This window comes from Bombus affinis, unplaced genomic scaffold (assembly GCF_024516045.1).
Source record: "Bombus affinis isolate iyBomAffi1 unplaced genomic scaffold, iyBomAffi1.2 ctg00000962.1, whole genome shotgun sequence".
NCBI lineage: Eukaryota > Metazoa > Arthropoda > Insecta > Hymenoptera > Apidae > Bombus > Bombus affinis.
In genome coordinates, this window is record NW_026109468.1 from 17,390 (window position 1) to 35,819 (window position 18,430).

Genomic DNA, 18,430 nt, shown 5'->3' on the forward strand with positions numbered 1-18,430 from the left:
AATATGAAACTAAAACAAATGATTTAACTTTACCTTTAGTAGAAGATGAATCATTAAGAGGCAAAGAACAGGTACGTTATCAACATATTGATGTGCAATGCACAGATGTATTACATTTGCATATTATAAATATCGTTTTGTATTTTTCAGTCTACGTTAGAAGATTATGAAAAAATTCCTATTGATGCTTTTGGTGTAGCAATGTTAAGGGGAATGGGATGGCAACCAGGAAAGGGAATTGGTTGAAATGAAAAGTATGAATTTTACTCTGGATTAAATTAATTATATGTATTTAATACATCACTTATTGGAAAGTAAACAGAGAACATCATTTTTTATTTCACAATCGTTTATTCTAACTATTACAGATTAGTAGCAGCTGTCATACCAGAATTACGACCAAAAGGTATGGGTCTTGGAGCAGACAAAGTAGCATTGCAGAAGAAAAATACAGATTTCAAAAAAGAAGAGGAAGAAGTTAAAATCGAGAAAGGAACATTTGTGAAAATTATAGCTGGAGAACAAAGTAATAATTATGGTCAAATAGAAGGATTCGATGATGATGCAGGAAGGCTCATAATAAAACTAGCTCTTGGTGGAAATATAATATCTGTAAATGAATTTATGGTACAGCCAGTGACTAAATCAGAATATTCTAAGAACTCAAAAGTTCAAAGTTAATATGAAGTGTTAGTTTTTCATTAAGGGACATTTAAGAAAATAAATTTGAATTGACATATACATATAAAGACATAATCGGACATGTAGAAAAACTAATTCAAGAGTACCTGTAAGTGTGTTGTTGCATGCAATTTTTTAAAGGTCCCTTCTATCTTTATATAAAATATGATAAATGTAGAGGTTTTAGATTTCAGTATTTTATGGGGTTAATTTCAGATACAAAAAAGTATGAGGAATATAAGGACAAGGAATCCAAGGGACTCAAGCAAAAGATGGATAGAAAAAGATCAATGTCCCCTGACCCCGAAGACGGTGAAGAACAAAAGTAGTAATAAAAGAAAGAAAATCGGAAGTACGATGCACAATAAGAGCAAGTATGATAAAGTGGGGGATAAAAAATCAGAAAGACGAAAAAGGCGCTCCGAATCTAATGATGACAGCGATAGTGATTCTGAAAAGAAGAGACGGAGAGAAAGAAGTAACTCTAATAGTAATGATTCTTATAAATTAAAAAGATTGAAGAAGTCAAAGAAACGTAAGAAGTACGATTGCTCGTCTGAAAGATCAAGTAAAAAACGAGACGACGAGAAAGATCAAGATCTCGATCATTTAGTAGGCAGTAATATTTTCCAGGAACGTATTCGGTCATTTTACTTTCAAGATAAATTGTACAATTTTATTTATACAGATTTTATAATAAAGTGTATTTTTACAAAAGTATATTTCTTTTCTTACCCTTAACTGAAAATTACATTTAATTATAATATGTAATAATGTTTACAATTACATCAAAGTTAATGTCCTAAACTTTATCAATAATTATTAAAAATCCCCGCGTATTGCTTACGTAATGTTGATATCGAGTAATACCATACATAACCTCAAAGAACATTATGATACTTACGAACATCGTTAAACAAGTAGTGCGAACGATGTCGAGTAAGTATTCACTATGTATAAAGTATTTATAAATAAAAAGTATGGGAAATATATAACCGAGTGTATTTAACTTTTCCAACATTTTAGCATTTCGCTTGGCGTTGGTACAACTTCAAGTAAATGAAGTAAAAAGCAAAAATGTAGAGCGGGCAGTTTCCTACATTTCAAGCGCGAAAGAGCATAATGCTGATATTATCGCTCTTCCTGAATGCTTTAATTCACCATATGGAATACGTAATAATTTGTTTCTTTTTCTAATAATTTATTATATGTATAACAACTATATAGAAAAAAGTAAAAGTAGACAAATTACCTTAACGTTCATACTTCCATAAAGATTGTGAATTGACTCGAGAATATAGAATTTCCCCATTTTTATGATTATCGTGATTTTTGTATAAATATATTTTTTAAGATACTAATAATTAGATACTTATAAACTAGTATTATCAATTATTTTGTATTTATAATTCCACCTATAATAGTTAAAAATTAAAGTTAGTTAAAATCTAACTTTATGTTTCAAAAAGTACTAGCAAAGTCGTTAAGTAACAAGTCACTGGTACTGACCCAAATAGCATGATTGTAATTAAACATTTCTAAATATTCATTTTTCATCTTGAACCTGTAGAAACAATTTATTATATGTACTATTATCTAAGTAATTATATATTTAAGTAAATCTAAATATAAAATTTAGTTATTTTAATAATTTAAAAAATAAAAAATTGACAAACATTTCAACCTAATTTATGGTTGGAACAAAGGACAGTTATTTTTCATTAATTGAAATATTGCAATGCAGAATAGTTTCCAAAATACGCCGAGAGTATTCCTGATGAAACGGTGAAACGAGCGTTGCTTTATCGAAGGCAGCTAAGGAAAACAGCATTTATGTAGTTGGTGGTACGATACCTGAAATAGAGGGCGATAAATTGTACAATACCTGTACTATTTGGGGTCCCGATGGAACTTTGATAGCAAAACACCGGAAGGTAAATAATATACCTCCATGTGGCTTTGAAATTGAAAATATTGGGGTGGAGAAAGTGACTCTATCTAGGAATAATTTAGGAATATGCATATGTACATACGTGTACTATAACCAATTCTATAATTTAAAAAATATGTTATAGGTTTATAAAATACGTTTTGATACGAGAAACATACATTTTTGTCGTAATATAATATATAAATTTTTGTACAATATATTTGTTTTGTAATATAAATTTTTCACATAGGAAAAAACTTATTTTTTCTTAAAAAATATTCCTTCTCAAATATTATTAAATGATAAAACTTTTTAATAAAAGAAAGTGATAAAAACGCTGTCAGTTATTAAATAAAAAACAATTAAAGTTTAGAAGTTCGTAACATTGATGTTAAATTACAAAAGTTACAGCAATAGAGTTAGCAACTATATTTTTATGTTATTAGGTACATCTATTCGACATCGACATTCCCAACAAGATTACTTTCCGAGAGAGTGATTCACTCAGTCCTGGTAATTCCCTAACAATGTTTGATGTGAAGGGCTGCAAAATAGGTATTGGCATTTGCTATGATATCAGATTCGAGGAAATGGCACGCATTTATCGGAACAAAGGTACAGTAGCTTAATCGAACAATACTTAACTAGCATGAAAGTAACTATCTTTCTTAAATATATTCTATATAAAATATAATCAATATAATCTGTAACTCTGTATAAAAAGGAGCTTAATTTAAAAAACCAGTATATTCGCTGAAAATGAAATAAATAAAAGAATTAGAAGCACGACAAGAGGACTGTTCTCGCATATTCATAAATTATGGAATATGGACTGTGCAGCTACAAAGTTAACTAAAATTCAGTGGTCTCGTATTTCCCATTTCTCTGTGTTAGGTTGCCAAATGCTGATATATCCGGCGGCATTCAATATGACCACTGGACCACTGCACTGGTCATTACTTCAGCGTTCCAGAGCGAATGACAATCAATTATACGTCGCCTGTATATCACCGGCTCGTGTTCCTTCAGCAAGTTATGTCGCATGGGGACATACACAGTTGACAAATCCCTGGGGGAAAATCCTTTATGATTTGGAAACTCAGGAAAATATGGTGGTCACCGATATCGGTAATTTCCAGCTTAACATTAAAAGCGAGAAATCCATGATGTAATTAACTTTTAGTCTCGTTGGTTCATCGATTTTGCCGGCTCCCTCTGTATTTGTTGAATTTATTAGCAAGCATTACTTATTACTTCGTATGTTTTTCTTTTCTCTCAGATTTGAAAGTTGTTGAGGAAGTAAGGGCTCAGATACCTACATTTTCTCAAAGACGTACGGATTTGTACGACACTGTCTATAAAAAGGAGTAACTCTACACTGAAACAGAAAATGTTTTCTTATAATATTTCTACTACAATACCGTTTTTTTTTTTTTTTTTTTTTTTTTATGACTTATTACTAATTACTTATCATTTGTACTAAATGAATAACTCAATTAAGAAAACCAAAATGTTATAAATAATAATCTGTATATCTTGTGTATCAATATGTAATTGGATATTGTAATAATATTGGAATGTCTTTGATCAGGGATATGATAAAGAACACGCGAAGACTACGTTCTTTTGAACATCTTTAATATCCATCATTTATAACATTAAACATCTTTTTAAATATTTAGATAGATTAATACGTAACTCTTTATATATATAAACATTAATTTGAAGTTACAAGCTTAGAGAAATTGGTCGATTAATATTTATAGATCGGCTGTCTTGATGAAAGGCTTAAAGAAAGCAAAAACATAACAATGTCGCAAATATAATTTATAGTTTAACTTCTTTCTTGTATCTGTCTGCCTTTCACGATGTTTTACCAATTACAATAAGTAATTTCGACTTCTTTGCGCTCCGTTTTAACGCATTCGAGACCGAAAGAAATTCATATCAATCAGTAGGCATAATATATATAACTGTACATAATATATTATAGTATAACATAGTATATAATTTTATATTTTAAAAACATGAGGCATAAAATTTAAGATTGTCATCGACTTAAAATTAAAATATGAAAAGAATATTCCAGAGAGAGAAAAGCACAGTATCATTCTAACAAAACATTCAGATCGTACTGACACCCAGGAATCGTATTACAATAAAATCTCGGTCTCGAATGAATTAACACGAACGATTAACATGAAACACACTTGCGGCTTAAACACCTTCGATATCGAGGAAATTCAAACTTTACAAATAAAAGCAGCCTGTTCCTCTTTCCACCACAGACTCTCATACCATATCCGCTCTTATCCAGGCTTTTACTTGAAATCTCTGTCTATTTACAATTTAAATTTACCCGGACCACTCGTTGAGTCGGCAGCCCTTTATAAATATATAATGAACCCAGAACATATACCTGTGCCCCTAGCTGGTATCAGCTCTAGTAACGTTCATACCGGAACTTTCATACGACGCCAATTTGTCACGCGTGAACATCGATTCTTTCAGGGGTCACGGCTTTATGGGATTATATCCTTTAAAGTAATTAAAGTGATACTAATGATACAGAATTTTTTACAAATATTTAATATGTCCATAAAATAGGAAGTTTCGTGCTCTCTTATTTTATATTAATTATAAATTAGTAAGTTTTACATTTGTTATCTATAGATTTAATAAATTATTAAAATTCCATGAAGACATATTCTGGAACACATTAGAAGATTTTGCTGTAATTTACAACGGATGCTCCGAGTACGAACAGGCAGTAAACGAACAAATAGAAATTCAGGCTATTGTGGTAGTATAGCTCACGTGGGATTTTAAGCTCGAATTGGACTTAAACGTTACGATCGTCGTGAATAATTACGATATATACCCTGTACGACGAGCAGAGAATCTTAAATTATTAACGGCAATTCCTTTGTGCAAAGTGCAATTTTATTAACGGCCTGTAACGAATGAACGGCTCGTTTTGAATAAAGTTTACATTTAGAAAGTAAACACAGAAACACATTTTAAGAAACTAAGATATCGAGTTCTACTTGTAAACATCAAGTGCTCTTCGTTTGAGAAGATTACGAGTCTCTTCTTCGATAACGACATTAATTAAGAAGTTTCGATACCGTTTATGACATTAAGATCTCATTAGTAAAGTTATATCATTAAAATCTTACTGTTCCTAGAGAATATAATATAGTTAAAACTTCCAGAGGATCAACAGGTAAAGAAATTGTTGATAAAAGCATTGTTAGTGACAACTGACTGTAATCGATATCTGCTGGGTGAAGTTGTGTGTTCTGAGAATCTGTGTTAATGCAAGGATTCTGTTACAAATCATCAACTAAAGAGCCAGCGGGCACGTCCGACCGATCGATCGATACCACGAACCTCGAATGAATTAACGCTCAAGGTGGAACGGATTTAATAGATCGAGTGTTAGTGTAATTTGACACTTTGTTTACACTTGCTTTATGCAAACAAAGTTTGATGTTCTGAACTCGATGGTTATAAGATCTTATTGAAACTCCAGTATTTCACCCGCACGGTACGACACTTTGTTGATGATTGTCCTTGTATGTTGTTGATACTCCCCATCAGCCGTTAAATTTTGTTCGTCTATCGTACTTTTCTAGCCAGAGGTTTTCCCTGATGTTTTTCCCTACTGTCTAAGTCATCAGGTTTGCAGCTCGGGGAGGACAGATAATTCGGAATTTCCCAAAGGAAGGAGAGGTGCCGTCCGAGCCATAAAGGGACGGTCACTCAAAATGCCGAATAGATTCATTTAAATAATTATGAGAAACAAGTAAGTTTTGTAAGCACAAGTTTTCAAATGTTATAGTTTGAATCTGTTCTTATAATTTTAAAAAGACCTTACAGCCAGGATCTCTAAAAAATTCGATGAAAATTCTCATGAGACATCAATTGAAACAATTAAACGCAACAGAGAATGGGTATAATCATATAATTCCTCCCCATTTCAAAATTCATTCATATACATCGATTTTTGTTTTCATATTTGTTTTATGTGTGAAGAATATGTATTTATTGGCATCAAAATATTTTCTGTTTCAATTCCTGGTCATTTTAGATCGAAACTTCCAAATATCGTTGATTAAAAATTTTTTAATTTTTAAAATGAAAGGCACTAGTTATAGGACAAAAAGTTGTTTCAATTATTTGAACATTCTGCTTCATTCCTACAATAACATATTTTATTTTAAATGAAAACAAGAAACAATACTATTGTGTATAAGTTTAACGGAGTGACACAGGTGATTTGTAGCTAACACTGTAGCTAACATAGTTTCTGCAATATACCCTTTAATCGAATAGAAACAAGGGGATTTTAGAAATTTCTATTAACCGACAGTATTGTCAACAAGTTTTAACAATGACTGAAGGTTGCAAAATTAAATATAAAATGATTTATTAATAGCATATGCAGTGTTAAATTTGTAAATAAGCAGTTTATCTTTTAAGAATAACAAAGACACCAGAAAATAAAAATAAAGAATATTCTAATTATATTGCAAACTAACGAATAATGTAAAGAATTTATTTTTGTTATCTATATCACAGATTTTAGGTAAAATATTAATTTACTTATTATTAGGAGATTGAATTTGAAATATAATTATAATTTATAAGGGACACCTTTAAACTAGCAGATATTTGGTAGCAGTTCTCTAGCCTTTGTACAATATAACACAGTTCAGTTTAATTGAGTTTAATACCTTTGACCAGCCAGTTTCCAATTTCATTTATGGCATAATCTCCTGACAATTTCATACCCTTCGAAAGAAACACGATTTTCTATTATTGTTTTACAATCGCGGAATATGATCAGTGTTTCAATTAAGCTCCACTGTTTTAATTTCCCGTCTACGCACGATGTGGGTACACCGTTTTTTTGTTGTTTTTAGATACAAGTGACGAGAAATTATGAAATGATATTTTAAATTTAAACTGATTTCATTCATTGATTTATTGTAGCGACAATGGTAACTTGTTTAAATAAAGATTTTATAAATAAAATATTTAAGGTCTAAAATAATAAATTAACACATGTGAAAACATTAAAGCTGTTACCCTTATTCATGGTCTTGTTGGAACGTGTTTAACGAGCGTAACGTAGGCGTGAAAACGAAAACGTTGAGACTCTTGTGGCGTAAAAAGACTGAATTCCTCATAAAAATACAAGAAACGAATACAAGAAACGTGCACATAGTTTATTCTCGACCTTGGATACATAGAACCAAAAAAAAAAAAAAGAAAAAAAAAATGGGTTTTCTGAAACTTTCGTTTCTCGTGATGAGTACTTTATGATGCAATAAAAAATTTTGTCTGAAAATTATACTCAAGATCAATTTCATGATCCATTTTCTCTAACAGATCTCCATCTTCCACAGCTATAACAAATAATTTTTTCACACTCTATACATTTAACATCGATTATAATTCTGATAATTGAAACACCGAACATCAATGTGTTTATTCACTACGCTAACACAGATAACAATTAACAACTTTGACAACTTCCTGGACACCCTGGGCAATAGATTCATAGCTGGATTCCTCGGCTGATCTCTCCTCTGATCATTCCCCCGTGATAGTAACATAAATGTCCCCTCCTATTGAACCCTTCACTTGTGCAGAGATCATAGAAGCAATCAGTCGCCTAAACCCCAAGAAAGCAGCAGGTCACCACCTAATAGGAAATAAAGCAATCAAGTAACTTCCGATAAAAGGGATTGCACTGGAAAAAAACAAGAGATTAAGAAAAAATTCTGAAAGAGACACAAATCAGTAGTATTATTTTATATTACGTTGCGAATTACTTTTCAAAGTAATTCGCAAGTAAGTAATTTCAAAGTATTTCAAAATATAGAATAAAAAAAATTAAAATATTACAATTACCATCAATAAGCTCAGCGTCCACATATGACTATGTGACACATAGTGATTGACGCTTCCAGATATGGGACTATGGTTCTGAAGTGAACCATTTCTGGGTGAGTCATCGACGGTAGTGACATTAAATTCGATCGGATCTTCTGTGGGGTTTAGGCATTCGATGTTGCAACATCTGCGTTCATACCGGAACTTCTTGCACTTCTGTAATAAAAAGAAATCGATTAATTGTACGGATCAATCGTCACTAGACTATTTGAAAATTCAGGTTATTCAAAGAATGAAAGAAGAAGGAATTGCTCCAATTCCACCATTGCTTTAGCAAAACTAGTATTTGAGAACCATTAGTCAAATATATTATAACACTAATACTAATACTAACGGTTTCACCGTCGAAAAGTGGATCTTTCTAGCATGTCTACGCAAATGAAGGTTGGAGGGGGGAGGGGGAGGGGGGAACTGTACATGCGCCAAACACCTTTACGTTCGTAATTTTTCACACAAATTTACAACTGTAGGGAAAAAATTATCTCTGATGTTTCAGATGTTAGAAATTGACAATATCGCATAACGGAATGCTGTGTTCTAGATATTCTATTTTTGTTACGAAAGTGGTACAAACGAAGTCCACTTAAGAATAGTACAACAAAATCGGTTGACGTTAGGTTATCATGCAGATATCGCGGCTTTTGCTTTGGAAAGCACGCAACTGCCAGTCTCGTCGTCCCTTGTAAACGAGAGAAAGATATTGTAATTGGTCGGGATTAACATAAAACTCGTCGCATGCGATCAGATGGCCTGAATGTTTAAAAAACGAGAGTAGAGTGCGTGCTACGTGGTTCTAACAGTTTAGGCGGAAACTAATTATTGTAACCGGAGCCGAGATATGTAGCGATATTACTTTCCTCGACAAAGCGTATAAGGTGAGGAAAGAATCGCGATAAGGTAGAACAAGAGACAGGAATTCTTTACGTAAAGCAGATCTGTCAACTAGATAGAGATCCTACAGCTATAACTACAGTGAATCCGTACTCTGGCGAATTGTCGTTTCACAAATAAAGCTTCTGAAAAACGGAATTCATAGAATATAACTGCTGTTGTAAGAATCTATATATCTGATTTTGCTGCCGTATTTGTCAGAACGTTTGTTTATCAAAAAAACGCATCCTCTGTAATCTTCTGTAGTTTAACAAGGCACAGTTAATAAAAGAGATAGAGCGTTAAACGGTGACGATTTAATCACAGTTAAATAGATATTGGTCTCTTTAGTTAAAATGCCCTATGATTTATTTGCATCATTTTTTTTCCATGCAATTTAAAATATTTAAATAAACAATATTTACCAAATATTCAAATATTTAAAGAAACAGTAGTCCATACAATATAATTTTATTTGATGGTTATTTGATATTTAATATTTTGGTTTACATACAAAATTGAAATTATACTTTGCTTGAGGACAAAAATTCTAATTGCATTCCTAACATATACCAATAATTATTGATCGAAATAGAAAGAACTGCAGGACTAGGAAGATTACTTAGCATCTTATATAGCCTGGCAAGGCTCGAACGTTTTATCTTCCTGTAGATTTTCTTTGCTTTTAGACTTTCCTTCCATTTCTCTGAATTGGTATCTTCTGTACACTATTTATAAAAGAAGAATAAATTACATGTTACATCCAAGTTACCAATCCAAATAATTTTAAGTAAGAAAAGAGATCTAATGCAGCAGTTTCCACTTAAATATAGATCCGACGATTATTTACGAACAAATAGTATAAATCTTTTAGCAATATGAAATTCGCAATATTTATTCAAATATTTATATTTATAGTACGCCATTAGCAAAGAAGACATGTTTGCGTGCGTTATCGATTTTACGCTTTTGCCACGCAAACATGGAAATTGCGATTCGAAATTGAATTTGCACTGGAAACGGTTGACGTTACGACATCAATAACATATTTCAAAAACACTGACGATATCATACGGAATCAGAGAGATTCTATGAGAAGTTAAACGCATAATCATCCTATTGTAAATAACAGGAACAGAAAGTACACAAGGAATAATACAGAATCATCCTATCATCCTATCCTATTATACAGGATTGCTTTGATTCGAGCTCAAACATAGGGAAATCTGAAAGAATTTTTCGCAGAATTTCCTTCCCCTTTGAATTAGCTTTTATACAGAACGACTTTAACCTTTTCAAGGAAATACCTATAGAGTGTGACGATCTATGATTTTAAATAGAGAGGTATATCTGAAAAGAGGTGGATGTAAAACGTAGCATATAAAACGTAGATCAAATCTTTATTCAAGGATTTTTTCTCTTCGCAGAGAATCAGGTTTTCAAGAACGATCGAATATGTATGCACTTGATTTACACGTGAAGTTGTCATTAAAAATATTGTTGCGTTTAAAAAGATAAATATTCATTTAAATTTAATGAAATTGTTAGTCCAATTGTTTTAAGCTTAAAGATATGTAGGTGTCACATTTATATATTGAAAACCTGGGAGCGGCATTAATTAACAAACCTAGTCACGCGCACACGTACTTTAAAACCATGCTTGAAAATCGATATTCCCTGAAACAATGCATCGTTCTGCGCTTCCAATTTATTTTCGCACGAAGAATCAGTCCATTCATCGTTGCCGTCACCATCGCTACTGTAATCTATATTACTCGAATAAATTCTATATCTTGATTGGAAAATCGCATATTTTAACGAACTTTCTGTGTTTTTTTTTTTTTTTTTCTATGATTTTAATTGGCAATTTCCGAAATTGAACTATAGCTTGAGAATAAACCGATAATATTTGAGGGTATATATACATACATCATGTTTTTGATGGGTTTTGTAGTAAAATAATTGTAGAAAAAGCAAACTTTTTAAGAAAAAATTACCATATTCGAGTAATAAATTATAGAAAATTACCAATGTAATTCAGCTAATTAGTGCCCCAGTTAATTTCGATGTTCACTACCACGCCACTTAAGAAGTGGTTTCGTGTCCGAGCGGATTTCCCCCACGTAAAGAAAAAAAGAAAAAGAAAAAGGAAAAAAAAAAGAAAAAGAGAAAGGAAGAAAAAGAAAAAGAAAAAGGAAAAAAAAAAGAAAAAGAGAAAGAAAAAGAAAACGAAAAAGAAAAAAAAAGTTAATTTGGATGTTATAAAATGTTATATAACCAAGAACTTATCTTCTACTTGGTAGTCGCATAAGAGAAGACCGAGCCATTGAATCGCTCAAATCGATTAGCTGATTCGCTTAACGTAATTTTACTTCCGATGACGTAAACAAGAGCAGAAAGTACACAAGTAATAATACAGAAATGTCAAATGTACAGAAGAATAAATTTCGTTAAATCATTAGCACGTAACATTTCCTTATAATTCCATTTGTGTATAGCAAAATAGCTTGTGTGCTTTCATGAATTATAATTGATATTTAGAAGCTTTCATGTAGGTAGATATATAACTCGTGTTAATTAGTAATTTAACAATACATCATGACAACATATCATTTTCGTTTCTTCGTTTATCTCGTTATGCGCGTAAACGAATGTGTAAATAAAGACATATAATCAACGATAACATGTAGTGGCAAACATGATAATTATCGACAAAGGAGAATATTGGTGAAATGATTGTGGGTGATTTCACTCGGTGTATCGGTACATAAACTTTGATAGACATTGCCGGTGGATTCGCTGTCGGTGAAATCGTGTCGATGAAATAATTGTCAGTGATTAAAGATAACCCAATTTATTGATCTCCCCTTCATAGAGTTGTACGTCTCTCTATAAAACATATTCTACCTGGAAGGGCTGAAACATTTAGCTTAGTCACACTAAACTGGACTGGACTGCAAGTAAGAAGATTGAAATGCAAAATTCACGTGTGAGCGCAACGATTTAGATGGAAAGTTCGATAAGGCGATTATGTATATTAACCCGAAAGAAAGCTCATGGCTTTGCAACGCGTTACACGCAACACGGAATTTCCCTCGCTGAAATAATCCTATTACAACGATACGATTTTCCTTAACAGATCTCGCAATGTAATTCTCCCTCTACAACTTTTTATTAGGTTTGAAACACGAGAGTTTCGAAGCTCTGCAAAGTCTCGCGAATCTAGAAGTCGAGTTTCAACGTATTTTCGCTTCTTATTTTATAGCTGTTAATAGTTATTATCTCACTCTGCACGTACATCAAACGAGTACTTATGTAAATCCAAAGGAAACGGAAACAACCGAGAATAATTGAGGATAATTCGAATACGTACCGATTAGTAAAGTGTTTGGCAAAGAAAAAAAAAAGGAAAATTGTATCGGAGAAATAGGGGAAAAACGGTGGCGTACATCAAGCAATCTTTATGGCTGTAATACATTTATTATTCATTTATGTTCATTTTCTATCGCGTAACAGACGTTGAAATAACGAGCATATAAATCTTGTATCGCTCGACCTGACTTTTCCCGATGGAAAAATATTCACCAGCCTGGGATCGTGCATCGCTAATTACTCCGTTCTACTTTTCGAACGCGTTTCCATCCATACAGGAAAGCAAGAAGGCAAACCCTATCGCACAGTCATGAAGAGATGCAAAAGCAAGAAACCAACCAACGACATGCCGATCGACATGGTGGAAGCAGTCCTACAGAGGCTATTCACCATGGGACACGGACCCTCCCATTACGAGGGCCGCGAAGAGGCAGAGACCGAAGAAGAAGGAGACATCAGCTTCAGCGTCGTCATCGGCGAAGGCGATGTCGTCGATGCCGCCGTAAGAATGAACACCAAGAAGGCTGCAGGAGTCGATGGAAGACTCCTGGACTGCTGGAAGCAGGAGCTGGAAGCAAGCTGGAACCAGACTGCTGGAAGACGGCCAGAGTAATACTGCTAAGGAAGCCGGAAAGGATCCCAGTCTCCCTAACGCGTACCGGCCGATAAGCATACTCCCAGCCATGAGCAAGATCTGGGAAAAATGCTTTAAGAAGATCATCGAGAGATGCATCGGAACGGACCCGTTCCATCGGAGGCAGTATGGGTTCAGAAAGAAGAATTAGCTTAGCGAATACCGATAAGAACAGGAAGAAGCTGAAACGGGCACAACGAACGGCCCTGTGCATAACAACGACGGCATATCGTACCGTCTCCCACGCGGCACTTTGCGTGTTGACCGGAAATCTCCCGATCTACATAAAGATAAAGATGCTCGGAGAGACTTACGAGTGGAACAAGATCCATAAGACCAAGATCGGCGCGGATGACGGCAACGAGCTGAAGGGGGAACTGGAGGCGCAAGGAAATTAATACCGAGTGCGCTGCTATTTACCAAAAAGAAGATGGACATCGATCATCACAGCATGCAGCTGTTAACCGGGCATGGGAGTGTGGCGGCACTCGACACTAACTAGTGTCGGACGACGGCAGCGACATCTACAGCCCCCAGTGACAATTACAGCGGACCAGGCCCAACTACCACAGCTATCACGCACGTCCAATAAATATATAACGCACACACGGCCACCTCTACAGGAGTTTCGGTGTCTATAGAAAGAGGATTGGCAAGAGCAGCGACAGCAACTGTCTCGACTGTGGAGACCCTAACGACGATGCAGAGCACGCCCTCTTCACGTGCCCGAGGTGAACGGACAGAAGGATTGAGCTGGAGAACGCTCTTGGCGAGAAGATAGACGTGGACAATCTGATCGCCACGGTGACCGCCAAGAACGAGAGCTGGGATAAATTCAGGCAATTTCGCAAGACCGTCATGTCTCACAGGAGGGTGACAGCGAAGGCCTTGAAGGAGGCAAGGAGGAGAACGAGAGCAACAACAACTACGCGGAGCAGTGAAGGCAGAGATACAAGACAACAAAGAACCACAGAAGGAGATCAGCCCAGTATTCTGAACTAGCTGAGAAGATGACGAGAGCAATACTGAATATACAGAATAGCTGCCCGACGAAGAAGATACAACGGGGCATGAAAGGACAACCCTGATGACTGCCGACAGGTTTTACCGGGGTTGTCTGTCCTCAAAGCAAAGGAAAAAGGAGGAGGGTTTTTAGTGGGTATGGCAACAACATCCGCCCGAGTCCCACATAACCCAGTGATGCGGATCACTGGGTATGCGTAACAGCATTTTCCCCTCCTCACGCAAAAAAAAAAAAAAAGAAAAAAAACTATACACTCTATCAATTTTAAGTTGATAATTTCGTTATTATATAATTTTTCTTAGTCTAAACTGAATCCAGGAAGAAGAACTTTCATCCAATTACATACTTCATTAATTCATGAATTGTATTCGTTACCGTACGTACAAAAAGAAAGTTGACTGATATAAAAATTCAAAGGATAGAACTTCTAAGCTCGCGATTGGAAACAGATTCAGTTCAATGGTTTAATTTGCCATTTAATTGAATTCTCTGGCAATTTCAGCGAACTGTGGGCTTTAAAAGTGTCCCGCATTCAAACGCAAGACTTCTCCTCCACCTTTCTCTTTCTTTCAATTCCAACCTCAAGTAATTGACCTATTAATTCGACGATATATTTACATGCTCGCAAGGGATTCAAACAACTTCGTTGCGTTAAATTCGCAATTATAACCAACAGGAATGTCTCAATCAATGTGCAGCTCGAAACAAATAATAGATAATTAACTTTTCAATATAACGATTGATATGTTTGATGAAGAAAAATGTATGAATTTTTAAAAACGTCTCCTAGTACATTTAGCATTTTTATAGTAAAAACTTAGAACACACACGCACACATATACTATTCCATGAAATGATTTACACAGCTATGAGTCTAATCCTATCATATTATAAAGGGATGAACGAACTTTTCCTAATAAATATAACTTTATACAAAATCTTGTTTAAAAAAATTAGTTTTTTATTCTCACTAAATTAATTTAATATCAGAATATATAATTTTAGTCGTTATCAAAATTTTATGTCAAATGCGTTCATAGATATATATATAAATAAATGTCTAATCCTATGTATTTATTTCAACTGAAATCTTAACTTAAATATTTATTAACAATATTCTGACGAATATGCAATGAAAGATAAAAACAAGTTTATTTTTCCTATAGAATGTCTCATGCTTCTTACTCATTTTATGTTTCTCGTTGTCAGTGCGTAACTACTTATCAGCCGCATGAATGCTAAGTTTTACTACTGAGAAACGAAGAGACATATAGATGCAAATATACGCTATCTCGCGTGAAAAAAACATCAGATACATTAACCAGAAGGAATATCCGATACATATAAAATTCATAGCGTAGTTATTTATACATACGGAATATTTCTTTCTGTATGAAATATTCTTTCTTCTGAATTCTTATTATAAATGTATGTCCATTTCCTACCTTAAAATGTCTCTCCTTTGAAAAACTCCATTTAAATATAACGATCAACAAAATATTACCAATAAAAATATTGAAACGAGATGCTGAAAGAACCTTTTAATGAAGTACAAATGATTATTTCAACTTTAATTCTGTTAAATTTGAATTGAATCATTTATAAACCGAACAGGTGTATAAAATTTTATTGCGTAAAAATCGTGAAGCTGAAAATTAGGAACGAATAACGAATGAGTAACCTAGTTTCATTAAAAGGTACGTGTACGCCGATCCGTGTAACAACTTCGACACTCCAATTATTATAAAGCATGTATCCTTCAGAGATTTTTTGCGCGAACGCAAGATACCTTTTACACGTGCAACTGAATAAGTGGAACGTGATTTTCGATATTTCTTCTTGTAGAACTTGTAACAACGTAACTGTTTCACGAATATTTTCCCTGACACTTTTACAACGATGCGTAGAAATCTCCTTTTATAATTAATAATTTCAGCATTTCTCTGAACAGTTTCGTTGCGATTAAAAAATATACAAAGCTTACGACGTGCTTGTTTAAAAATATTTATATGGAACAAGATTTCGAATTTGTCGCATCAATCGCGATCTCAGCAGGTGTAAATTAATTCGTTCTAATGAACGAATAAATTAAACGACTCGTGACAAAAATTATCCCTGTCCATGTTTGTCTTTCTAAAACTAATTCAAGGCGAGTTAAATGAATCGCTGTGTACCCTATTCGCGCAGCATGTGTTTTAACGACCAGCATGCAAGCGTTAACGGTGTACTTTAGTTTCTCATGGTTGTGTTAAGCTGGTTGCTCTTAGAATGAGCATATACTTACCGCAGGAATTGAACAGCGGAGACGCCCGCAAGATGTTGACTTCGAATTGTAACATATGCAGTGTATGCAAATCCAAGGTCCCGGCACATACATCTGTCCATGTAAGACAGATCGTCCTTCGAAATCAGTACAGTTTCCTCCTAAATGCACTGAAAACGATTACCAGCGTCAATATCTTTGTCACTCGACAATCGTACGCGCAGTTACGCTAACCGTTTTAACGCCACGCAGCGTGATCACTCTATTCGCGTACCGTGGTAAATTGTGCCACGATGTATGGTCACGATCATTAATTCGCAACGCGCTCAAGCGTGCTCGTCGCGAGTCATATCAGAGTTTCCTCTCGTAATTACTCGTTTTTCAAATAATCATAAACCAAATAAAAAAAAAAACCAATATAAAAAATTACCTCTTGAATCGGAAAACCAAATCCTGCATTATAGAATGTTATCACACAAACGAAACGCAGAGCATAAATATTTCGCAAACTTTTGAGTGTTTGTTGTAACGCTTCCAGTATAACCGATGAAATGAAGCGCGAGCACGTCGAACGGTATATTTCGATGAAAAAAACAGGATGAAAAAGGGCAGCGCGATCGCGTCGATCGGTACTACTCGCAAATAAATAAACGAAGCGCTATCGCGCTGCACAGCACAAACCGATACGGAGTCTTGAAACATCCGACACTAAAACGGTTAATAACATTACGAAAACGACCGTACCAGGAAATTTTTGTTCAACGGATCCGCATTGCGGCTATCACGATGCTCCTTCGTTGCATCGATGCTTCATCGATGAGATTAAAGCACCGTTGAAATAGGTTATTCGATTTCTTACATGGGCAAAAAGTTTTTATATCGTGTTTGCTGTTTTACTTCGCAAGTGTGCTTTACAGTATACGTTAGAACTCCAAGTCGAGCTATCCGAGTTAAAGTCTCTTGAAACTTAAAACGGCACTTAAAGGATATAGGTATAATAGAAGGTTCGTTTAAAATTCAAAAGTGTATATACGTACATATACATTTGAATAAAAATAGCGGATAATCTCAAGTAAAAAAGTAGGTTCGTGTTAGTAAAATGGTTTCAAAATACTTGTCAAAAGTCAAACGACTTGACTAATTAAGAATGGATGTAAGAGATTGAAAGCAAAGGGCATCTAAGAGTATCAATTAAGTAACAAACTCACGGTGACAAAGAGGTTTTCACTCGCTCGAATTCAAATAAATCGGTTAATTTGAGCGAAACTTTAGGTGCACGAGAAGCGACACGCGTCCTCAAGGACTACGAAGGTTCTACTCGAACGAATGAAAACTTTTCTCTGGCCCGGTGTGTATACACAAGACGTGCGAATTTAAAGTGCAGATTGTATTAATTGAAATAATTGGTTGGTTTGATCAAATTAATCGTTTTAAGCTGAAATGACGAAGGTCATCCAAGTAATTGATGTCCACTGTAATTATTTGTTAATCGCGCGTGGAATCGGAACGATTCGACCTCGTTCCAACGCGAATCGTTACTAAGGCAGAGACGGCAATTAATAATTGTCGCGTCATTTGTTCGATCGTGTTCACAAATTCAAATACGGCTGAGTGGCGAAAACCATTTATAACACGTCCCGTACCGCGTAGGTCGTATACATATCTCAGGATGAATTTTTCGTACTTCGCCGC

General features: G+C 34.4%; 1 protein-coding gene, 1 long non-coding RNA gene and 1 pseudogene across 3 annotated transcripts; 2 read left to right on the forward strand and 1 right to left on the reverse strand.

Moving 5' to 3' along the window:
- On the forward strand, positions 1-2,001 carry LOC126928460 (G-patch domain and KOW motifs-containing protein-like). 2 transcript variants are annotated; one of them, XM_050744175.1, is made up of 4 exons: positions 1-71; positions 151-254; positions 369-676; positions 898-1,398. In XM_050744175.1, exons 3-4 carry the CDS (start codon positions 409-411, stop codon positions 1,008-1,010), a joined length of 381 nt encoding a protein of 126 aa, XP_050600132.1. In that variant the 5' UTR covers positions 1-71; positions 151-254; positions 369-408; the 3' UTR covers positions 1,011-1,398. The 2 variants fall into 2 exon arrangements, with proteins under 2 accessions (XP_050600132.1, XP_050600131.1); XM_050744174.1 differs by lacking the exons at positions 1-71; positions 151-254 and having other exon boundaries at positions 394-627; positions 898-2,001.
- Positions 1,425-4,893, forward strand: LOC126928459 (omega-amidase NIT2-like; annotated as a pseudogene).
- Positions 4,894-16,253: 11,360 nt separating this feature from the next.
- LOC126928456 (uncharacterized) lies at positions 16,254-17,705 on the reverse strand. Its single transcript, XR_007716685.1, has 2 exons — positions 16,760-17,705; positions 16,254-16,650 (listed from the first exon to the last, which is right to left on the reverse strand). It is a non-coding gene; the product is annotated as an uncharacterized LOC126928456 (long non-coding RNA).
- Between the last annotated feature and the right edge of the window lie 725 nt (positions 17,706-18,430).

Bases quoted from the DNA above. Each gene is read 5' to 3' on its own strand.
- LOC126928460 (XM_050744174.1), top strand. From the start codon at position 409: ATGGGTCTTGGAGCAGACAAAGTAGCATTGCAGAAGAAAAATACAGAT. The intron at 628-897 runs GTACAGCCAGTG...GGTTAATTTCAG, and splicing joins TATCTGTAAATGAATTTATG to ATACAAAAAAGTATGAGGAA.